Below are 24,686 nucleotides of genomic sequence, written 5' to 3' on the forward strand. Positions count from 1 at the left end.
TGCTCGACTAATGTGTTGAGATGGATTGGAGTTCCATCAACGCACCTCCACTATTTAAGCTTTCTCCACCATTGAAGCTTCCACCTTTTGCCCTCCTCGATCTCAACCCACCTTCCAGCAACGCTTCCACCGACAACCCCACCATCTCTGGTGGCTTTGACGCTTAATTTAACGACAACCCTATGAAAAGGGTAAATTTAAAGCATGGTTAACCCTAAAGGGTAAGGATGTCCATTACCCCATGCCATGAAGGTTGATGGTGGTAATGATGGATATTATTGAGCTAGCGCACGGGAAAGTAGGTGGTGACATTGATGGGTTTTAGTGAGCAAATGAAAGATGGAGAAAGGTGTCGGTGGTGATTTCATTAGAGGAAGAGGAAGCTTGTTTTGGGAAGAAAGATGAAGAATGGCATTTTGGGTATTCAAGCAAGTAAAATTCCCCGAATGCTTTGGGTTTAGACCTGTATGCCCTAAGGGAGGGCCTTAATTATGCGAGGGCATTGCCACTTCAGTTTCTAGAAGTGGAAACAGAAAGCTATCAGGACTTTATTCAACAGAGAATGTGATCATATGCACAATGAGCTTGCAGCTGTTATCATCGATGTCTCATGACTTTTTTTTTTTTTCTGAAAACCCCATACGAGGGACTTAATTTATTAAATCATTAGACGAAACATCAACAATACGAGGCGGAATAGCATCCGACCAAAAACGTTGACAAAAATTCCAAGGTTGGAAATGGGCCAATTCATGAGCTACCTTGTTCCCTCCCCTCTTAACAAAGACCAAGTAATATTATCAAAGAAAGAACATAAAGCAAAAATGTCATCTAAAACTAAATGAAAAGGACTAAAACCAGCAGCTCTAGCTCTCAAAGCTTCGCACACCACCATGCTATTTGTTTCCATCACAACCTTCTTCACACCTGCCTCCTTTGCAAGCTTCATCCCGAAGAAGATCGCCTTAGCTTCAGCCACCCGAGTCTCCCATCTACCTGCACTTTAATTAGAGGCGCACCACAGGACCTCCCCATCCCTATTTCTACAGACCATACCCAAACCAGAACCCCCATCACCCAAAGCACCAGCATCCATATTGATTTTCACCCAACCTTCATTAGGTGGACTCCAGAATGATGGCAGCGAACACCCACTCCCTTGCAGCCTCCCCTTAGCCTTAGAACTCGCCCCCAACCCCTCAATGCCGCATACCGTATCACTTTCCCTGCATTTGGCACTTCATTCTCAATAACTAGCTTATTTCTAGCACCCCAAATCGCCCAACATAAGGTAATAAACTTTACCTTATGTTCCTCCTATTGAAGCTCCCCAAAAACATACTCCCACCAGTCAAAAATCCACCTAAATTCTACAGCATCAAATTGTTGAAACTCACTCCTTCCCCAAATTTCTCTGGCCAACTCGCACTCCTTGATAGCATGTAGGGTCGTCTCCTCACTTTTTTTGCATACACCACAAGTCGGGTCAAAGCTATTAATCCGATGGTGAAAACCTCCACAAGTAGGAAGAGCATCTTGGTAAGCTCTCCACGCAAAGACCTTAACTCTCGGTAAAGCATTTAAACACCAGATTTTTGCCCAGTACTTAGTCGAAGAAGGAGCAGCCAAGCTCACTATCTGGCAAAGTATGCTATAGATATGAGCTTAGGACATCTTGATCATTTTGTATGCTCAATAAGCGCTGCAACAGCTTATGTTGCTGATCTCAAGGCTCTTTCTCATCCAGCTTATTGGCTTTACAGTATTGTATATTTTCCTAGTGGTTTGTTAAAAAAATTGTTTCTATAAGACTTTGTTTCTAGTTATTTGGTTTAGTGTTGGACTATGTCAAGAGAATGCATATTTGCATATAATCGCTTCTTTGAACTTTAGGATGTGATAGTTTTAAGGGCTCTGCCCAAGTAATGCATGCTACCTTTGTGTTAAAAAAAATATTTAAAGATTGTAATTCAATTAAACAATTTTGGTGGTAATTTGTTGCTGCTTTGCCACTGCAGCTCGTGCCTCCGTCTCACTACTATTTCTCTTGCTCTACCACAATAACTCTTACTCATGGAAATCGAGCCCAAGGACCTAGTGAAATAAACGCATTAGCTATGAGTAACTATAAAGGTTGAAAAGATTTCAGATTAGTATTACATAGCAAGTGCGTCCTTATTACTAGATGAATGATGCTTATGTTCTTCCTTGCAAAGAGAGAAGCAAAGAACCACCTAACGCAACAAAAACCTCTTTGTTTCACACAAATTATAAACCTATTGTTACTACAGTAGTAGTGCTACTTGAGAGTTGAGAACATTCCACAACAAACGATCCACACAGAAGTACACAATATCACACCAATGGGACCATAATTATAATCAATATGAAAAGAGATTTTTTTTTTTTTTTTTTTTTTTTTTTGCCCTCCTTAGCTTATTAAAGCTTATAAAATCAAACAGCAGCAATGAATTAAAACCATTAATATGACAAGCAATACTAAAGAACATTAACACGATAAATACTTAACTAGGTAACAGAAAAATGTTCATCAAACCCGTCTATACAAAGGGATCATCCAAACATTACCAGGTCACCGGCCAAACCAGGCCCTCTGCTGTATTTCTCCATCATTCATTAACTTGTCTAACACAACATTTAGGTCAACTGACTGGCCATTTTCTGTAAGTTTGCGAACTGTTGCCCTAACAACGTCCTTGGGAAAGCCCATACTTGTCACCTTATCGACAACATCATCAATGGGAACTCTGTTACCACTTCCTCCAGAATTTGATCCACCACCAAGCCCAGCAGCAGTAGGAATAGGTTGTGGTAAAATTTTAGCAGTGGGAAGCTGAGGATAATTGCTGCCACTCCCAACGGGAGAATGTGGTTGTGCTTTAATGGATAAGCCACTGCTATAATGTGAAGCAGGTCCACCATACGGGTACTGTTCACCAGGCCCTGATGGTGGAACATAAGCAGATGGAATACCAGAATTGGATCTGCCAGTTGGTGGTGGCTCATACATAGAAGTAGGGCTTCCATAGTATGGCTGGGAGTGAGGTGGTGTACTGCTTGGTTGGGATGCTGACTGATGGAGATTCGGTGGGTAAGTCTGAGATGGCACAAATGGACTATCCTCTGGACGATGTCCCAATGGAGGTGAAATGTGAGGAGTGCTAGCACCCACACCAGTAGAATGCTGTTGTTGAGGAGGCTGGGGAGGCTGGGGATACGGTGGGGTAAGGGTTGATAGATATTGTTGAGGCGGTGGAGCAAGTGCAAGGGATTGTTGCTGGTGCTGAGCTGGAGGCAGCATTTGATATTGTTGGCTTGGTGCTTCTTGAGTCTGGCTAGGTGGTGAGAAATAGGCATCTCGCTGAGGCCCAGGCGAGATGTGACCTGGTGGAATGTGGCCTGAAGGAAATTGAGTGGTCCCAGGGGGAGGATGACTGTGTTGCTGAGATGGTGGAGGTGCATTAGAAGGGAGAGGAGCTTGCTGAGGAGCAGCAGCAGAAAATTGTGGGAGACCAGATTGCTGAGGAGGAGCAGAGGCTGCTATTTGCTGCACAGGATCTGGATGGAAGGCCTTCGGAAATTCAGGTGACTGCTCTGCCTTAGAAATTTGCATTTTTGCTAACTGCATATGACCTTCCATGACTTCTTGCTTGTCCTTCAAATCATGCACACCATTTTGCACCTGCAAACATAAACAAACAAAAAACAATCATGAGGAAATCTAGCAAGGTCTTGTGACAATAAATCTCCAATATCAATGGGGTAAGGGATGTAATGTCCATCGAGCAGGGAAATAAAATTGCATGCAGCCAACAATAGATAATTTTACCAAAAAAAAAAAAAAAAGTGTCAAAAAAAACCTATGCTGTAGAATTTGGCATTTTCTACATCCTCAAATTTAGAAATAGTCAGAAACACTCGAGACTTAAGAAATAGTTATGCAGTCTCTGTTCATTCCCCAACTCTTTCAACGCCAATTTCAGAGTGATCAAACTGTGCACCTGAGATGTAAATATTACTACACATGCTACACATTTAACTGAAATTAAATGAGCACATATCTGGTTTCAATTTTTGTTCCTAGCGTTCCAATTTACGAGTACGAAATTAGAGAGGACAGAAGATGGAGTCACCGAATAGGTAAAATTGCATAAGGTTAACATAAACTTGGCAAAAAAAAATAATAACTACCTTCTTCGTAGTACAACTTGTCACAACTTGGAAAAATTCTATTAGTCTATTATAGGGTACAATTAGAACTTCACTAAAGATTCGCAAAAATTAGTACAAGGACAAAGCGTCTCTTTAGACATTAGGAGTTTAGGAAAAGAATTAAAGAGTATTTTTCAAAAGGGAAGTAACTTGGTTAAGACTTGTAAGAGAACTATTTGCAACAATAGTTGTCCTAAAATGATCAAAAGTTACCCCAATATAAGTAAAAAGTTAGCTTTATATAAATAAAGGTATCTATGCTTCATCAAAAGTCATTTACTTTAAATAAGTAAAAATCAAATCTCAGTGTGTAACTATAATACTGTTACAAAACTTATCCCATTGCTATTTTAATTTATAATTATCCCTGCAAATTATATGTCAGCCCAAACAAGTTTAAAAGCTATACCAAATTGGCAAAAGTTTACCATAAAACTATTCAAGGCACACTAATATTTATGTAAATCAGATTTAAACAATAGTTTGTGGGTATTAAGATATCCCGTGTGTGTGGTATGTATTGGAGTCTTAGACTCCGGAGACAACCATTATGTTTTAGAGTAATACAAGTGTAATATTAGCTAAAAATATCAACCAAACTTTTACTCCATTGTCGTTCTTTAACCACACCATTATCTGACACGATTACACCCACTCACTTTTTCCTAACAAACCAACAAATAATAGAAAAAACTAAAGACAGACTCCAACTGCTCATATTCGTCCAATTTAGCATACTTAACAGCGTACTAAAGATGGATAGAGAAGACCTAGATCTAATATTGAGGGCAAATATATTAACCAAAAAAAAAAAAGTGAAATGATGGGGCTTTATGTCACAAGGCTTAAGGAGAGTTGAAGCCATGGATGTTGCTTTTGCCGGTAGTCTTCTCTTGCAACCTTTTTCAGCTATGGGCAAGTATGCCACTCATTCTCTTTTGTTCTCTCTCTCCGCACACAACCTTTTATTTATTTGTTAAGACATACATTATTTGGAAACAAAAAAGTGTTACACCTTGTGAGTTTTTTTAAGTGCCCAAGTCAACAGCATATTTATGAAGAGACGAAACTTTGACCAATGATATTTTAAATTATAGATAACATAACTTATAAGCTATGTTACTTGGACTCGAGCCCCCATGTCCGAATTGGGTGCGTGTCCAAGCGTCCGACTCGGCTATTAGGAATAAAAACCCACAAATAATAATACTTAAAGCCCACAAATTAATAATTCTTAAAAATCGTATTACACACACACACACACACACACACATATATATATATATATATATATATATATATATAGGGGAGGGATCCGATGAGAATAGGCCCATATGTGAGAATCTATTAACCATTACTAAAACAGAAATATGCTGACATCATCATCTTTTTCAAATGTATATGTGTCACTTTCTCATGAAAAAAAAAAATTTCCCGCCAAATGCACTTATGATGTCATATATGTTTTTTTTTTTTTGTTTTTTTTTTTTATTTTAGAAATTGGTAATTTATTTATTTTTCATTTTTAATAATTTACATTTCAATCTTTTGACTGTGTCAATAAATATATAAATAAGTTTTATTTTTGATTGGAAAAAATAAATTGATATCTAAAAATTGGCTTTCAATTTTATATTTTGATACCCATGTAATTTATAATGATAGCTGTATATTTTTTATGATTTAACTTATAAGTATATACGAGAAAATAAATAATAGAAATAAGCTATTTCATTTCAATTATTTTTGTAATTCGTGCATCGTACGAGTCTAATCTAGTTCATATTTAGAACATGTGCCTCAAATTTAGAAAATATCAGTAATAATTTAGAACATCCGAGAACATCATACTTAACTTTCTGTAGCATAGCGTTTAGAACAAAATGCCTAGAAATTTAGAACCTAGACTCAATGATTCTTAACATATGTAATAGTTTTTAGAAGAATAAAATTAGCTTTTCAAAATATAGTTTTAATTGGAACATGATACTTAAATTTTAAAACCTTGAACTCAAAAACAAATCTTAACATGTATGCAATATTTTTTAGAACATATGCAACATATTTTAGAACATATGTAATAGTTTTTTTAACATACTTAAATTTTTTAGAACATAATTCGTTAATATTAAACACGAATTGAAATTCGATTTCTGCAACGAATTGATTTGAAATCAGTTTATTCTTGATTTCCAAGGTAACAAAAACATATGAATTGTTGTTTAGTTTTTTATATTCAATTGAAATTCCCTGAAATTTCTAACTCTATAAATTGCCCAATTTGATTGATTTGGATGAAAATTTTTGATTTCACATATTAAACTATCAACTAAGCTTAGTTTACCTTTGATTAAGCTTCACAACTTGAATTCTTGACTACAATTGTTCAAAAGTTGATACAAAACACATGAAATTCTTGAGCATGTGGTGATGGTGGTCGTCGTGGAGAGGAGAGAGAGTGTTGGCCATGATGTCTGGGAAGAAAAAGAGTGATAGTGGTGGAGGTGACGGCATAAAGGCTATGGAACAGGCGGTGGTGGTGATGGAGGAACTAGAGATTGGATAATGTTGGTGAGGAGAGGAGAGAGAATATTGAGATTGAAGATGATGGGTTTAATTTAGGAAAATTTTGCAAAAAACCACCTTTTAAATTTTGTTTTTTGCACATAACCACCTTTTAAAAAAAATGTTGCAAAAAACCACCAATTTTAAAAATTTTGTTGCAAATTATCACTTTTTTAGCCAAATTTATCAATTGTTTTACATTGAATTGGTAGTAAGTTGCAACAAAAATTTTAAAATTGGTGGTTATTTGCAACATTTTTTTTAAAGGTGATTAAATGCAAAAAAACAAGATTTAAAAAGTGGTTTTTTGCAAAATCTCCTTTAATTTATTTTCAAAACATTTACCTTAACATATTAGAAGATAGATGTGTTCTCACATATAAAGTTTTCTCACATAAGAGAGGTGTTCTCATATGAGCCTCTCCTTGTATATATATATTTAAAATTTTCCTACCTAGCATAGTGCGATTACACACTCGATCTTTGTACTAAGACATACTACGTATTAGGTAACGAGAGCGCACAAGATTTTAATTAGTTTGAAAATACTCCCAACATTTAGCAGAATATATACTAAGTTATTGTAATTACGCAAACCAAAGAAAAGTGGAAATGGGGACAATGCATGTGGGTACTTTTATATTTTATATTAAAGTGGAGAGAGAAACAAGAGTATGTGAGTTATTAAATAAAATTAGGCCAAAAAATGTGGGGTTGTAGATGAAAAAAAAAAAAGTGAGTATAGCTTAAAAAAGGAAAACGAAAAGTCTTTATAGCTTAAAAAAAACGAAAAGTGTGTAGTACTTGGGAAAACGAAGGGATAGAAAAGAGAGGAAAAATTACATAGTTGTCAATATGATTGTAAGTATAATACAAAGCAACTAGTTTCACAAAAGGGGAGTATTATATTTGAAGAGTGAAGGAAGATATACTTCCTTCGTTTTTTAAATCTTGCACCACTTGCCTTTTAAAAAAGTTTCATAAATATTACACCACTTGTCTTTTAAGAAAGTTTCACAAATACTGCACCATATCCATCTTAGGAAACAATATATCTCTGTTTACACTGAAATACTCAATAACCGTTGTTTTAACACTTGAATCTTTACTTTATGTTTACATTAGATGGATAATTTTGTATTTTTATCTTTCTCTCTTTCTTTCCTCCACTACCAAAAAAAAGTGTGTCCAACCCCTATGGTGTGATATTAAAAGAACAAAGGAAGTATTTATATATTCAAGAAACATTTGTGTGAAAATGTCTTATCGTCATAAGACTATTGTTAGTCACTACAAGCATGTGACCGTATCCCAATTTTTCTCTTTCCTTCGCCCAACATAACTAGAAGGTGTTCATATCATGGTAAAGTGGTCTTATATAAAAATTTGTATTATCCTAAAATGAGTACATTACAATGAAAAAAAGGAGGGGGCATATTGCAATATTTGTGAAACTTCCTAATATGTAAATGTTACAATAATAAAGGAAAATCTAAATTATATTTAATGACGAAAAAATTACAATTTGCAGAGATTAAGAAGCATTATTGTATATACTAAGACACGAAAAAATTCTACACTACTAATACGATAGCAATCCATGTATTGTGACCGACAACAAGAGCTAATCCTGGTATTCAAGTCGGGTGAAATCAAGTCTCAGTTAAATCAGGTTCATGTTATGTCGAGTCAATCAAGATTCAGATCACGTTCAGGTTCGATTCGAGTCAATTTTGGTTTAGGTTATTCCGGTTCGTTCGCCTTTTCGGATATAGGTCGGATTCGATTCGAGTCAAAATGAGATCGAGTTTAATTTCAGTTCAGGTTGTGTTGAGTCGGGTTTGGGTGGGTTAATAAGATGGTACATTCGGGTTCGGGTTAGTTTAAAGTCGGGTTTTGGTTCAAGTTCAATTCTAATAAATATCGATATGGTTAAGTTAAACCTATATAATTACGCCTTCCTTAATTTGATCAAGCATTATCAAGATTTTATTAAACGCATATACGAGTAATAGAGAACAAAGGGTATATAAGCTGAATCAGATTGAGGGTTTACAAAATTGTACCAGTAAATGTATGGACAAAAGGTATAAAATTTTATTAAACCTTCCATGACTCGAGTACAGATTTTGATTGGGTCGGGTACTAGTTCGGGTGCGGGTTGTTGTCGGGTCGGATTAAATCGATTGACGGTTACTATCAGGTCGGGTACAAGTTCGAGTTCAGGTCATAAAGTATCGGTCAAATTAGTCGTCGGTTAAGATCACGTCACGTTCAGGTCGAGTTACAAGTCACTAATTTCACCCCATTGTTCGGGTAGATTGGGTTCAGATCAACAGGTCGGGTTCTTAGGTCAGGTTTTTTACAGCTGTACCGACAACATTAATCCAAACAACAATGGCCTAAAAACAAAGAAATTATGTTAAAGAAGGCAGTAAATACCTTCTTTAACATAAGCACTTCCCAGACCCGGGTGCAGTGATAAGTATGTAAGGGTTGCTAGGTCGTCGCCCAGAAGCGACGCGCCATATTGCCCAATTGTGGTGTCAAATAATCAAGGACTTGGAGTTGGGATCAGGAGGGAGCGTGGGAGAAAAGAATTTAGTTTGCGGATTGGTTCTTGGAATGTGGGGTCTCTTACGGGAAAATCAGCAGAATTGGTAGAAGTAATGAAAAGACGACGCGTGAACATCATGTGCCTCCAAGAGACAAGATGGACAGGAGAAGGAGCTCGAGGCTTGGTTTTGGGGTATAAGGTATGGTATGTTGGGCAAGAAACGAGCCACAGAACAAGGAATGGTGGAGCTAGGAACGGAGTTGGTGTGGTTCTCGATGAGAGGTTGGCAAAAGAGGTGATCGAGGTCTATCGGAAGAACGATAGGTTGATAAGGCTGAAGTTGCTATGTGGCAAGGAGATTGTGAATGTTATCAGTGCTTATGCTCCCCAAGTGGGTTTAGATGCAGAAGAGAAACGACAATTTTGGGAGGACCTAGACGAGGTGGTGCAGGGTGTCCACCACTCAGAGAAGTTATATATTGGAGGGGATCTAAATGGGCACGTTGGGGCGAGCCGAGATGGCTATGAGAGTGTCCATGGAGGCTTTGGGTATGGGCAGAGGGACGCCGGTGGTGAAGCTATTATGGATTTTGCCCAATCATATGATTTAATTTTGGCTAATACTTGGTTTTAGAAGAGGGATTCACACTTGATAACTTTTCGGAATGGAGCAAATGCAACTCAAATAGACTTCCTGCTCACAAGGAGCATAGATAGACAAAGTTGCATAAACTGTAAGGTTATCCCAGGGGAGAGTGTGGTCACCCAACACCGGCTATTGGTAATGACTATTCGTCTGAAAGAGAAGGCGAAGAAAAAAGTTAGACAAGAAGAACCAAGGATAAGATGGTGGACCCTAAGGGATGCAAAAGCTAAGGTTTTTACAGAAAAGGTAATTGAAGAAGCGGATTGGGATGGAGAGGTGGATCCGGACATGACCTGGTTACGAATGAAGAACTGTTTCCTAAGAGTGGCCAAAGAGGTCTTAGGGGAAGTAAGGGGAAGAACTTCGGTACAGAGAGATACTTCGTGGTGGAATGAAGAGGTGAAAGCAGTAATTAAGCAAAAAAGGGAATGCTATCAAGCCTTAGGAAAATGTAGGAGTGATGAAACCTTTGCAGCGTATAAGGAGGCTAAGAGTAAGGCAAAGGCAGCTGTTCGCCAAGCAAAAGAAAAGGCATATCAGGAGGTTTATGAAAAGCTTGATTCCAAGGAGGGAGAAAGGATCATTTATAAGATGGCAAAGAGAAGACAAGAGGCAAGGAAGGATATTGGCATGGTGAAGTGTGTCAAAGATAAGAACCAAATGGTCCTAGTGCAAGAGGAGGGCATCAAGGACAGGTGGAAGGGGTACTTCGATGAATTATTTAATGGAAGTAATGGAGTTGTGATAGGAGATACCTCTATGAGTGATGAAGAAATCAACATGGAGTATGTGCGAAGGATTAGGAGAGTAGAGGTGGAGATTGCACTGAGGAAGATGAAACCTAAGAAGGCGGTTGGCCCTGATGGGGTACCGATAGAGGTGTGGAGGTGTTTGGGTAAGATTGGTATTGATTGGTTAACAAACCTTTTCAACAAGATATGGACGGCTACAAGGATCCCACAAGATTGGAGGAAGAGCACCTTGGTCCCGGTTTATAAAAACAAAGGAGACGCTCAAGATTGTTCTAACTATCGAGGAATTAAGCTTATGAGCCATACTATGAAGTTGTGGGAAAGGGTGATTGAACAAAGGTTGAGGGCATGCACAAGCATTTCAGATAACCAATTTGGTTTTATGCCTGGGAGATCTACTATGGAGGCAATCCATTTGATAAGACAAATGATGGAGTTTTATAGGGTAAAGAAGAAAGATCTTCATATGGTCTTTATTGATTTAGAGAAGGCATATGACAAGGTGCCAAGAGAGATACTTTGGTGGGCAATGTTGAAGAAAGGTATCCCACGAAGGTATGTAGACCTAGTTAAGGATATGTATCGGGATGTGTCAACAAATGTGAGGACATGCGGAGGGTTGACAAAAGATTTCCCTATTACAATCGGATTGCATCAAGGGTCTGCATTAAGCCCTTTTCTTTTTGCAACGGTTCTAGACGAATTAACTAGACCAATTCAAGATGAGGTTCCATGGTGTATGCTGTTCGCAGATGATATCGTTTTGATGGATGAGACTAAGGATGGGGTTAATGTCAAGTTGGAGCAATGGAGGCAAAGGTTGGAATCTAGAGGGTTTAAGCTAAGTCGGAGTAAGACTGAATATTTGGTATGTCGTTTTGGCACTCAGAGGGGGACAAGCAATGAAGTGGTGAGTTTGGATGGAAAGGATTTGACCATGAGTGAATGTTTTAAGTACCTAGGGTCGATCATCCAGAAGAATGGTGACATTGATCAAGACGTGACCCACAGGATTAAGTCAGGGTGGCTTAAATGGAGAGCGGCCACGGGAGTGCTATGCGACCGCAGCATTCCCTTAAAGTTGAAGGGAAAATTCTACAGGACTGCCATAAGACCAGTGTTGCTCTATGGTACAGAATGTTGGGCTTCTAAGAAAGAGCATATTAAAAAGATGGAGGTTACGGAAATGCGCATGTTAAGGTGGATGTGTGGAAACACTTTAAGAGATAGAATCAGAAATGAGGTTATTCGCAAGAAAGTAGGTGTGGCGGGCATTGTAGATAAATTAAGGGAAAATCGTCTGCGTTGGTTTGGACATGTAAGACGGAGACCCGAGGGTGCACCGGTGCGAAGAGTGGAAGAGTGGGACCATGGAGGGATTAAACGAGGAAGAGGGAGACCAAAGATGACTTGGTTGGAAGGAGTGAGGAAGGATATGAAGTGCATGGATTTACGTGAGGATGAAGTTTTGGATCGTAAGGGATGGAGGAGAAAGATTTATGTTGATGACTACACGGAATAATCAAATTTGGTTCATGTTAGCCGACCCCACTTTTGGGATTAAGGCTTTGATTGATTGATTGATTGATTGAAGGCAGTAAATACCTCTAAAAGGATGTTTTCCAGTTGTCTCATTTTCCCATCACTGCTTCCATGACTATTGCTAACTGATACCTTGAACTCATCAACAGAGTGTTCGAGATGGCGTGTTCTACTCTCCAGCTGGGACAGCCGCGCACTTAGACCATTAATGGCATTCAGGACACTGTCTATATATCTTTTCATTGTTTGATCAATCTCAGATACAATTGCTGAATCAGTTACTTTCTGAGATTTCTCACAAATTATTCTGTCAGGTTCAACATGATCCACGGAATTGTAGCTCTGAATTATTCATAACGGCAAAAAGTCAGCAAAAGGAAGGGCTACTAACATTCTCAAGTTGAGGAAAAAAAACAAAAAGAAATAAAATTCGATATTTTCTACATACAACAGCTCAAATTAAGCACATTCTTCTTGGGAGACCAGATATTTCAAAATTTCATAAATAACCCATTGTCATTGTTTATAAGCTCCCAATTTCTCAAGAGGCAATACTCAAATGCCTTAATGTAATATTGCTTTTTTAAAACTCCTTATCCATTACCCATTCTCCCTCCTCACATTCAACGCCCAACCTTTGATGCTTATATCTAACAACCCACAGGCATGCAGCCCAGCCATAGAGCAGCTGCTGTAGTTTACCATACATTGCCCCCCATGAGTGGCCAAGACCTGCTATTTTGTTTCACTAAGGTCAGGGCTGCGAGGGGCAGCAACAGTGGATAAGGGAAGGGGTAGTCAGACAGTCAGAAGGGGGTAAGCATTGGTGGAGGCCAGCCGTGTGCCAGTGTTCAAACAGAGGGAAAACTGTTGGGGTGCTTGTACAAAGGAGATGGCTGGAGGGGGTGGAGGAGCAGCAGCAGTGTATTTTAAAATAAAACCATTACATTTTGTTACTCTTTATTCAATGAACCTATCCGGTTATTTTTCATAAAACAAAGCTTCATTTAAGCAAGTAACTTCAAGGTTGCTGGTCTGCAATTGGACAAATTAAATTTATTGATATATAAACCTTAAAATTCCTTATTAACACATCTCATATCCTCCACCCTGAATTTTTCTATTTAAAAAATAAAATACATTGGTTCAATAAAAATCCTTAATTGCACACAAAATGACAAAAGTGGTTACATGACTACATGATATGCATGGCAGTTACTCCCTCCGTTCCACAATGATGTTCTTGTTTGGAATCTTTGACATTTTTAAAAAAGAGAGAATCTTCTAAATTTCTCTTACGCATTGTTTGGATAGCAAAGAAGGAAGGAAAAGAAGGGGAGGGGAAATGGAGGAAGGGAAGGAAAAAGAAAGGGAGGGGGAGGTGAGCTTCATTTTCCCTCCAAATATCTCCAATTTTGGAGAGATTATGGTTATTATAGAGAGAGGAAAAATGGATCTCTCCCTCTCCTTCCCCTTCCTCCCCCCAATCTTTTACCCAAACAAGAGATTTTGCCCCCCTCCATTTCTCTTCTCTTCTTTTCCATCCATTTCTTCCTATCCAAACAAAGTGTTAATCTATAAGAGCAAATATAGTCATGTGGAATCTAGTTTAATTCATCTTGGTAAGTAGATTACTAATATCTAACTTTTTATAATTTTTGCTAGTGTGAGATTAAAGATATTTGCGGTTAAAGATGGGTAAAAATTTGCATCGATTTACGAAACAGAAACATCATTTTGAAACAGAGAGAGTAAAAGCAAAGAAGAAGAAGCATGAAATTTGTCTTTCGGTCCCTAAACTACCTATTACCATTTCATATACAGTCAGTTCATTGAATCTTTTTTTTCACTAAATATGTGTTCAGCAATAACCATAAACATAACTTGTTTGGCAAAAGAAGAAATTAAAAATCTCCAAAGCATAGCGATAAGGCACACAATATAATCAATTTTTCTACCCACCATCTACAACCAATTCATGCAATTTTTCCATATGATATGTATATATCACCGTCCCACACTTCAATCAATCAATCTTAATCCCATAAGTGGAGTCGGCTACATGAACCAAAAATGATTATTACGCATAGTCATCCCACGCTTCAATGCTCAATAATTTTCAAACTCGTTGTAAATGTAAATTTACAAATTGCAAGAAAGCTGAAATTCCTAACTTATATATCCCCACAGAATACAGAAGCTAAATTATATCAACCAACACATCAAAAATTGCAGTAAATCCCCAAATTCGGGAGGGGGATAGTTTCTTCGTTGCAAACCTCTAAACTATGATTGATTCCGCACATAACTTAGAGATTACACATATCAAACTTCATAAGCACTCACTAAATTCCCAAACCCCATTGAACAAAAAACACCCACAAACAAAAATGAAAAAATAAAAAAATCGCATAGTTTCACCATTCATCCTAAAATTCAGATAACAATACATTGTCAAACATACAAGAAACTCACCAGAAAAAAAAAAAAAAAAAAAAAAAAAAAAAAAAAAAAAAAAAAAGTCTAAATTCATCATACAAATGCGTCAATCAATCAACAGAACAAGAGAATAAAGAGAGAAATCATACTCTAAGAGGGGTAGAATTGGACTTAGAATCGAGGGAATTCCAAGACTTAGTGCCAGTAGCGGTAACAGGCGAGGGATCAGCGACGGCGGAGCGATGAATTGGCTGGAAATCGTAGTTGGGTAAAATCTCATCATTGGTATTGTTCAACGAAGATAGTCGAATATCGTTGGTACCCTCTTCTTCAGATTGTGGATTCATCAGATCTACGAAATCGTGGGAATTGGAATCATTATCGTTGTTGTTGTTGTTGTTGTTGTTGTTGAGGTCAGTGCTCTTTGATCGAGATAAGTCCATAATCTGTTTGTCCATGAAGTTTGACGCATTCATTGAACACAAGCGTTAAGTAGAGAAAGTGTGAATTTAGATGGATGAGCTTGGAAGATACAAACAATGAAACAATGGTGGAATATTTGTTTAATCAAAGTGGGAAAGAGAATAATCGACAAGTGAATGAATTCTTTTTAAGGGAAGTTTGGCCTGGCATAGGAGGCTTGTTTTACACTTTTTTGTGAAAATAGGTCCTGTTTAGGAGTGTCAATTTAGGTATTTGAATCGGTTTAGTGAGATAGGTGGGTCAGGTCTGTTTTTAAACTTGAGTAATGCTTAATTATTGTGTTAAGGCGAGTCGTAATCTTAATTTGATTTGAATATTTTTTGGGTAGGTTTTCGGATTAGATGTGATTTTAATACTTGCCCCCAAAAACTAACCCGACCTAACTAGACCTAAAATAACTAGTTTCAGATTTTTAACTCGTATGGATACTTCAATCACCCAAATTGACATTTCTACATATAAATTTTAATTCACCAAATGCCATCGCATTTTTCATAATTCACCAAATATCATCGAGTTTTCAAACATTGAGTCCATATCAGTGCATAGCATCATAACACCTATGTACTTAGAAAGTGTATAGGAGGGTAGAAGCATCATTTACTAGGCCTTAGATTTAAAAAGTGACTTTTGAGATCCCATTATTTTTTTATTTTTATTTATTTTTATTTTTTTTTTGTAATGGTGGGTCGAAATTTTTAAATTGAAAAGATTGTTTTTCGAAAAACAATTTCATTTCCTGTAAATCTTATTCTCTCTCCTCGTGTTCTTGTTTTTCTCTCCTCTCATAAGGTATTGTGCTCTGTTCTAACAAAGACGTGAGGATGGTGTTTCCTGGCGAAGCAAGAGTCGAAGTTTGGGGCGGTGTAATGGGTGCGTAAGTTTTGGGTAGCTGCTGCAAGCGTCGTCATTTGATTGAAGGTATGGGCGCAAATCATTTTCTCGAATTATGTTTAATGGTTGTTTGGTGTTAATCATGTATTTATGTGTAAATGTTGTATTTGTGACTTTTTGTTTGTTGTTATGAAGTTTTAAATTATGTAATTTAGGGTTTTACAGTGAATTTAGCGATTTAAGGATTCTTGTGTTGTTTATATGTATAATTGGGAAAATTTTTTGTTGGTGTTGTTCTAAAACCCTTAATTGGAATGAATTTCTTGTTATGATGTTTTAGTTTATGTGATTTACGGTTATTAAGTGGAATTAACAAATTAGGATTTCTTTTGTTGTTCATTTTTATAATTTGGAATTAATTTGAGGTTTTAAAACCCATACTTGGGATGAATTTGTTGTTACGATGATTTAGATTATGTAATGGTTTGTTAGCCACTAAAATATGCGACCCTCTATCGTTGAAACGTAATGAACAAGCGGAATTGTTTTGGGTGTGGTGGTAGGAGTATTGAATTATGAGTGTTGTGGTATGTGTATGTGAAAATAGTGGAGAAATTTAAGCTTCATCTCTCACTCAAGGAGTCAAGGTTGAACTATTTTACTGTTATTTGAATATTTGTTTCCTTTTTTTTTTTTTTTTGGACAACAACAAACTAAACCAACACTAACTAGTAAAACTAATTAAACCGACTCTACATCTATTAGCAATGTCATGGCCTTTAGCAACTTGGTCCCTTCCAACTTTCCAAATGATGCATGTTTTAAATAGCCTTCCTTCACTACTACAAAATCTTGAAAAAATTAAAGACCCTTAATAAAAGACCCAGCATCTTAATAATGGGTCTATTTGATGTAGGAGATCTACTTTAAGAGATAACGAGTCTTTTATGTGCAATAGGTCCCACCAATTTATTTAGAGGAGAGATAAGAGACCCATTGTGGAACCTAACGGGTCTCTTCAATGCAGTAGGGTCCACTAATATTGGGATGGAAAAAACAATAGAAATATAAGAGACCCGTTGTGAGACTGAACGGGTTTCTTACCTTATTAATTGTTTTAATTTATATTAGTATTTAGTAAGTAATTCGAGCCTTTATTTCCTCTATTCCCATACCTAACCCTTATCTCTTCCCTTCTCTATAATGTCATCATAGTTATTAACGCCCCACTCTAAAACCCATATATTGAAATTCTCTTAATTATTCTAGCTATCTTCATTACCTTAATTTGTAAATATGCTTTAATGGTGACAGAAGAAGATTCAATTGAGCATGCTTTAATGGTGACGGAAGAAGATTCAATTGTTTAAGCAGTAATTAAGAAGCGAGAGAGAGAGATTGAGAGCTCTTAGAACAACTCAAGCACCTTTCAAACAGTAGATGAGGATTCTTTACAACCCAGAAACAACTCCAAAGATGGAGATGCTGGTAACAATGAAAACAGGTTTTTTATTCTATTTATACTCTCGAATTTTCTTCTTTACATTATATTGATTATAATCCTTTTGTTAGATCTATTGAAAGATTATGTGATTTTGTAATTTGCGCTCTAATCATTGAGATAGATCCAGATTTTTCGAGAAAAGGTCTGAAAATCTATAGGAGAAAGGTCCGAAGATTAAAAACAAGTTTTTTCATGGTGGTTGTTTTAATTTTAGATTTTTTCGTGGGTGAGTATGGTTTTAGGGGGGTTGTTGGGGTGTAGCTTTAGATTGTTTTTGGCTGTGAGGCAGTGGCGGCGGCTAGGGTATATATTTAGGAGGTTTGCTTTACAAAGGCAACGTTGCGGATGTGGAGCAATCTCTCATTGTGGATGTGCTGTTTGAATGATGCTAGGTGTGGAGACTTCTTGCTGTATTTGCTCAGAAGCAGCCTTGCAATTATCAAGCAAAAGATTATTTTCTTTATCTGATTTTTTAAGTTTAAATGTTAAATTAGATTATTGCTCTTCATTTAACTTAATATTGACTTGTTTATTTGCTCATAATTTAGCAAGATATATTTAATTTCATATAACTACATAACATTTTGCATAATTGTTCCTGCTATTGTTATATTATTGGGCATAATTATTCCTAATATTGTTTATATCATTGTAAAGGTAATGCTATTGATAATCTTGGAAGGAATACGGAGTACAAGATACACTGTTAATGTATAGTTGTATGGAGTATATACTTGTAAATTTTTCAATAAGCTACCACTTGTAAATTCTAGTAATTATTTTGTAAATTTCAATAATTAATGTATGTGGTTTGTTGAATTACATATTCAAAATGCATTTTCAGTTTCCGCCAATTCAATAAAGCAATGAAATTCAAATTTCAAAATACGAGAATTTTTTTTTAAAAAAAAAGAAGAAGAAAGAGACTCGTTATGTAGCATATGGGGTCTGTTTGATACCCCACCGAAAAGACCTATTATGTTCAATAACGGGTCTCTTATCCTTCTAAATAATTTTTCAAAGTACTAGTCTGACAAACCTAACTTCTTAATTAACGGGTCTTTTATGTTTTTTAAACAGACCCCTCCAAAGAGGCGGTTTGTTTATCTGACACACCCCTTAGCTAGAGACCCATTGTTTGGAGGTTTGTAAAGCATTTTTCAACGGGTCTCTTTGCTACTTTTTGTAGTAGTGCTTCTTGTAGCATATCTTGTATTGTCCATAGTAACCGAACTTTCCTCCTTTTCGGATGTTGAATTAATTGAACAAGGACAAGTGACTCAGTACACAAAACAATTCGTTGATAACCTTTCATTCTTGCCTACTTCAGAGCAGCCACACATGCCAAAAGTTCCGCGTGAAAGAAGAAAGTGCTTTTCCATAGTTACCACCACCTTCCATATAGGTTAGTTGGTCCACCGAGTATGCCCATCCCGTTCCTGCATTTCTACTTATCTTGTGCTAAGAGCCATCCACCATACTAGTCACCTCTAATCTATCATCTGTTGGGTGATTAATATCCTCCCTCTCGCAGCCAATGTTTACTCTTTCAAAGCCAGGTGGTGCCCCATTATACGTTGTCTCCTTTACCTTAAAGGCTCACTGCCGTCCACCCTTTGCCAGACAGATAAGTTCTGCATTGCTATATTGTAGTTTCTGAACAAATCCGCAAGATATCCTCCTTCATTACTAAAGACCCTCCCATTTCTAGTTAACCAGAGACTCCAAAGAATCCCAATGAACGTGCCTATTCGTTCACTCTTCTTTCCATCCTTGCTATTGTAGACACCCATTTGTGTCTCCCCCAAACCAAACCCAGTGATGAGTACCTTTCACGTCGAATCATAATTGAATGAAGTGAAAGTGTGGAAAGTCTAGTGTTGCGGTTAGTTTTTAATTCTTTTCTTTCTCTATGTTTTTGAAAACCTATTTCATGAAAATAGCCAATCCAGTTTATTTTGGTCCATATCAAGGGTCCAATAATAGTGTAGTTGGATTGGGCTCAAAAAGACCTTTCCAACGATATATTATAAGCTCAATTTCGATGAATAATGAGGAAGTTATGGCCAAATTACTAAACTGGGCCCGGTTTGATTTTTATATGCGGCCCAATTATCTAATGGAGAGCCTATTATGATTAATCATTCCTAATGCAATTAGGATTGATTTTGGTCTTCTAGAATCTTCTAGAAGGTTCTTTTGATTCCTAATATAATTAGCATTGATAATTGAGTTTTAAGAGTTTTATTTAGAATAAAAGAAGTTTTTTAAGGAAATTACAGTTTTACCCCTCGTATGCTTAAATTTTATCAAAATAAGAAAACGCGACTGATTGCAGCGCGGCACTACAGTCTGTTGCCTGACGAAAGGATTGGCGTCGTGGCGACACGTCTGTCGCTTGGCGACAGGCTCTGTCATCTGGCTATAGGGGCGTGTTTGGCGACAGCGTCGTGTTTTATTCTTTTCAAAACTCTGATTCTTTTTTATCATAATCCGGCTGATTTTCTTTATAAATAGCCTCCTAAAACCTCCGTTTTCAATCACCAACTCTCATCAAGAAATTCTTGATACTCTCTCTCTCTCTTTTCTAAACTAGCCTTTTCTCAAATACAAAATTCCGCATTCACAAGATCTAGACACACCTAGCATAGTTTGAAGTTGCCTTCGCCCTAGACGTGAAAGGTTTGATTTCTGAGGGTTTGGTCCCAAATCTAGTCTAAACTTTCTTAATCTTTATTTAATTTAATTGTTTAATTTTATATTTTCCTTGAAGTTACTAACGTGTGTATTTTGTTATTAGAAAGAGATACGAGGCATCTAAGTAAGTGCTTTAATTGTTTAATTGATATTTTGATATAAAAATCATGCTTAGGTTGTTATTTTGATTCCTAGTATCATGTTAGGATGTTTTATTGCTTCCTAGTATTATATTTAGGGTGATTTGCTTATATCAATTATGATTTCTGTGATGCTTCCTATTCTTTCCTAATATCATATTAGTATCATGTTAGGGCTAAAACTTTGATCTTTATTGTTTAGTGACATGCTAGGGTTTGGTATTAATCTTGTTAGTATCATGCCTAGGGTCTTGCTATTATTATGCTTTAACATGATTATGATTATTTTTATGATTCATGATTATTGTAATTATTATTGTTATTATTATGTTGCTTGATGTTTATTGTTATTGCTTGATCACGCCTTTTATGCATGTTTAAAGGGAATTGGTACTTGTAATCACGCTTAATAAGACAATCAATAATCTTGTTTAGGGTTAATATGATTATAATCTAAGTGATCGCCAATAATAGATTTATTTGTGCATCAAAATTCAAACAACATAGATTAAACAGGTTTAGGGTAAATCTATTGATTGTATGTTAGTCAGAAAGCGCACATGATTACGAGAAGAATAAAGTAGAGGCCTATTATTAGGGCAGGTTCTTTCTCTTTTAGATTGAATTTGTACCTTCATCCCCGAACTTTCAGTCTTGGTTCCAGACCTATTGGAATTAACGCTCTCTTGTATCGTTAAGGGGTGTAACCCTCACCCTGTGAACGGTTTACAAGTTCCTAAAACTTATTGGTGACTCTTTTACTCTAGCTTCCTTCCCTTTGGACGCCACCATGCTTAAGTGTATGATCACAGTGGGGTTCAAGTTTGGGGTAATGCTTGAAATATACCTTACAATTTTTGGCGACTCTGCTGGGGAGGAATTCTATTTTAATTCTTGAAATTTATTTCGGCAATGATTTAGAATGAGTGGATGAGACTCGAAAAGTTATAAGTATTTCATGTGCGTAATTTTGATTAACATTATTGTCATATGCATAAAAAAGATCTCATTGGAAAGACCATCCGTAATGAGTTAAAAACATAGGATTTTTACACGTAGGAAATTTGAGGAATATCTTTCACAACTAGGATCGAAAAAATGCTGCGAAAAACTGGAAAATTTTATCGAACACATAAAGCTCCTGAGGCATGTAGGAACTGGCGTCTAGCAAACAGAGCATGTCGCCGATAATATGGCTCTGTCGCCAGGCGACAGGGCTATATTGCGGCGACAGTCTCTGTTGGCTGGCGCTGCGTTCTTCCAATACCGAGCCAGAAATATGAGTTCTAATTTTGACCATTTTTAGCACTGTTGGCTCGATTCTACTTCCTAATTGAGTTTTTCTCACTTTTCTGAAACCCATATGTGTTCTACATATGGACATAACCCTTTGGGAATTCATGCTCCATCTACCTGATTGAACGCTCTATGCAATAAAGGGTACATCCGAGAATGTTGAATTCACCAAACCATGGAATCGAGTTTTAACTCGCGGGGTCCCATCCACTCGAGCCAACCCTTCCAAAGGTAAGGCTTCCGCGTGGTGCATCCGGACTCTCTTTGACTAACCCATATCCTGAACTTTAGAGAACTAGAGCCATGGTTAGGTTGCAAACTCATTGCATCATATTGTGCTTACTTGCCTAATTGTGCATTATTTGTTGTGCATACTCTATGTGTTTTTCCTTACCGTTTGTTTGACTTGTGTTTAAGCCTTAAATAAACTAATTAATGACTAAAAGGACTTTGCCTAATTAATTAATTTCAGTAATTAGAGTATAATAATTTAATCAGAATTGACTTAGTATGACTTTAGGCATGTCCCGTAGGGTAAAAATACTGAAAGCAGTCCCAGATTAATGCTCTAGTAATGGCGCAAAAATTTAGGCTGCAACGCCGAGCGACAACCCTGTCGTCTGGCGCTGCACTGCAGTGTGCGGCGATAGTCTTGTTGCTTTGGCGACAGTTCAGCATTTTTCTCGAGTTGTCACGACGCGTCTAATTAAACAATTTTCTAATCAGTTCGATTTTTTTTTAATAACAGTACCTTTGTTTAGTCCTTAATTGAGTCTAGACACTAAGTCCCATGGTCTTACATAAGAGTCAAAGCATGTCACTTGCACTCACAAATAAAGCACACACTAATATGTATGTACACTTTGACCATGTCTAAGAGAGTCTTGTATGTGCGTGTTTTCCATCATTTTTTTAGGGGGGTAAGTAGGATATTAATCCTCCAATTAAGCCCATATACTTGATTCCCAAAAATATACACCCTATTTTTGCTTTTTTCTTTTTCTTTATAAACCCATAAAGTCAAAGTCAATTTGAGTCAAGTCATTAAAATAAAAATGGTTTAATGTACAGCGCGTGGTCAAAAAAGGAAGGGAGTTTGATCAGAGACAACCTTTTCTTTCAAGTACAACTTTTTGACAAACCAATCGCTCGAAAAAGGAAAGCCAAGAAGATAATGACGAGTCAAGAAGAAGTTAATGAGCTCAAGAAGCAAATGGCTGATGTTATTGAACAGCTAAAAACCTTAACCCTCCAAATTAATGACCCTGTGAAGCAACAACAAATAGAGCTCATGCAAGAAAGCTTGAGCAAGATATCTAATGATTACAGGTTCCAGGGCATTAGTTCACAAGGGGTCTCGGTGGACAAGGACCTTCTTCCGCAAAAGTTCAATGCCAACGACTTCCCGAAATTCAAGGCAACTGATAACCCTTACTTTCATTTAAGAGCTTTTGAGACAATAATGAATATTAAGGGTATTGATAGAAAAGTATTTCATTCTCTACTTTCCTTATCTCTTGAAACCGTTTGCCAACAATGGTTCTTCTCCCTTGACAAAGAGAAAACTTCTACTTGGGAATCAATTGTAAACTCTTTCATTGATAGGTATAAATGCAATATTCAAGTTGAAACTGATCATAGGGAACTTGAAATACTTAAACAAAAAGAAAATGAAGGTTTCACTTCTTTCTTCAATAAATGGAGAGAAACCTCTGCTAGGATGATTGAAGTACCAAGTGAAAAGGAATCTGTGAGGTTATTCATCAGAAACCTCCAAGAAAAGTACTCAAGTGTTTTGGGTGTTTTTGTCCCTCGGGAGAGTTACGTCTCAAAGTTTAGTCTGGCGTGAGCTGTACCTGCAAAACAACGGAGACTCCGGTTGGTTGGAGCTCCGCCTCTGACGATCAAGTTAGTAACTTGAATAGGAGTAAAAAGGTGCGGAAATTTAGATGGGTATCTGCTCGGATTCCAAGCTCGAGATGTCTCTTTCAAAGAGTAAGTGTATAATAAATGGTAAACCGTGCCTCCAAATGGAGGAAATCTCCCTATATATAGGGTCATTGGGAATTGTGCCCCTGATTAGGTCATCAAGCCCTAATCATTGGTGGGCTATGCCGCATTGCGGCTTTCTCGGGATTTGGGCCATGAAGGCCGCCTTTTTCCCATTTCTTTAGAATGACACGTGTCAAACAGGGCTTGGTCCATTTTGGACTAACCCTAGGGTGACACGTGTTACTTTCTGGTTGGACCACGTGGCAGAGTAAAATGACCCTAAACATTTGCCCCTCACAGATGTGACGTGGCATTCCACGTGGCATCTTTGACACGTGTCACTCTTCCATTGGGTGGAAGACTCAGGAGATAGGCGGAAGCCTGGGTCTTGACCTTGCCAACCCTCTGTCCGCAGGCGGAGGTTTTACAGCGCCTGTGGGTGGCTCCTGCCACGACCCCCCCGAAGGTAAGGCAAACCCATTTGAGTCCCGCTTGAGTTAGGGTGGCCTTTGCGTGTGAAATCCCACACCCAACAGACTTCTTCCTCAAACGGTCGACAACAGATTGGTGCCGCCTATATTTTGCACTCATCAAATGTTGATTGTGGTGTAGATCACTCTCCCCGCTGACCAGACATCCAGAAGCATACCAAGGCCATGCTTGATGCCGTCCGCAAGAGGGACAAAGACAATATCCCTAGGATAGAGACGTTCAATCTGGAACGCATTTTGTCCATTCTGGCTGAGGTGAGATGTAAAGAAGTTAAACTTCAAGCTTTATTCCGCTTGCATATCTAACGTGATTTGTACTTGCAGGCTCTGTTGCGGGTAGACGATCTCAAACGTCCTTACTCCCGCAAGCGAGAAGAGGTAAAGAGAGCTAATAAGTCAGCCAGAGACGCTGACAACGTTGCTCTATACTCCTATACAATAAATGAACTTGAGACTAAAGCCACGATAATGAAACAGGCGGCGAGGATTGAGCAGCTTGCGACGGACTTGGGGGC

The 24,686-nt window shown here is 37.5% G+C and overlaps 1 protein-coding gene and 1 long non-coding RNA gene across 3 annotated transcripts; one reads left to right on the plus strand and one right to left on the minus strand.

The window, feature by feature from the left end:
- Positions 1–2,446: 2,446 nt before the first annotated feature.
- On the minus strand, positions 2,447–15,330 carry LOC145626948 (uncharacterized). Of its 2 annotated transcripts, XM_081679387.1 has the most exons (3): positions 14,884–15,330; positions 12,359–12,637; positions 2,447–3,703 (listed from the first exon to the last, which is right to left on the minus strand). In XM_081679387.1, the coding sequence occupies exons 1-3, from the start codon at positions 15,208–15,210 to the stop codon at positions 2,594–2,596; spliced, it is 1,716 nt and encodes a 571-aa protein (XP_081535513.1). In that variant the 5' UTR covers positions 15,211–15,330; the 3' UTR covers positions 2,447–2,593. The 2 variants fall into 2 exon arrangements, with proteins under 2 accessions (XP_081535513.1, XP_081535514.1); XM_081679388.1 differs by lacking the exon at positions 12,359–12,637 and having other exon boundaries at positions 14,884–15,329.
- A 1,895-nt stretch (positions 15,331–17,225) lies between these two features.
- LOC145626949 (uncharacterized) lies at positions 17,226–18,374 on the plus strand. Its single transcript, XR_014111205.1, has 2 exons — positions 17,226–17,555; positions 18,213–18,374. It is a non-coding gene; the product is annotated as an uncharacterized LOC145626949 (long non-coding RNA).
- Positions 18,375–24,686: the final 6,312 nt, after the last annotated feature.

This window comes from Chenopodium album, chromosome 4, assembly GCF_948465745.1.
Source record: "Chenopodium album chromosome 4, dcCheAlbu1.1, whole genome shotgun sequence".
Classification (NCBI taxonomy): Eukaryota; Viridiplantae; Streptophyta; class Magnoliopsida; order Caryophyllales; family Amaranthaceae; genus Chenopodium; species Chenopodium album.

Bases quoted from the DNA above. Each gene is read 5' to 3' on its own strand.
- LOC145626948 (XM_081679387.1), bottom strand. From the start codon at position 15,210: ATGAATGCGTCAAACTTCATGGACAAACAGATTATGGACTTATCTCGA. The intron at 12,638-14,883 runs GTATGATTTCTC...TGAATAATTCAG, and splicing joins CCAATTCTACCCCTCTTAGA to AGCTACAATTCCGTGGATCA. The intron at 3,704-12,358 runs GTATTTACTGCC...TTATGTTTGCAG, and splicing joins TGGAAAACATCCTTTTAGAG to GTGCAAAATGGTGTGCATGA.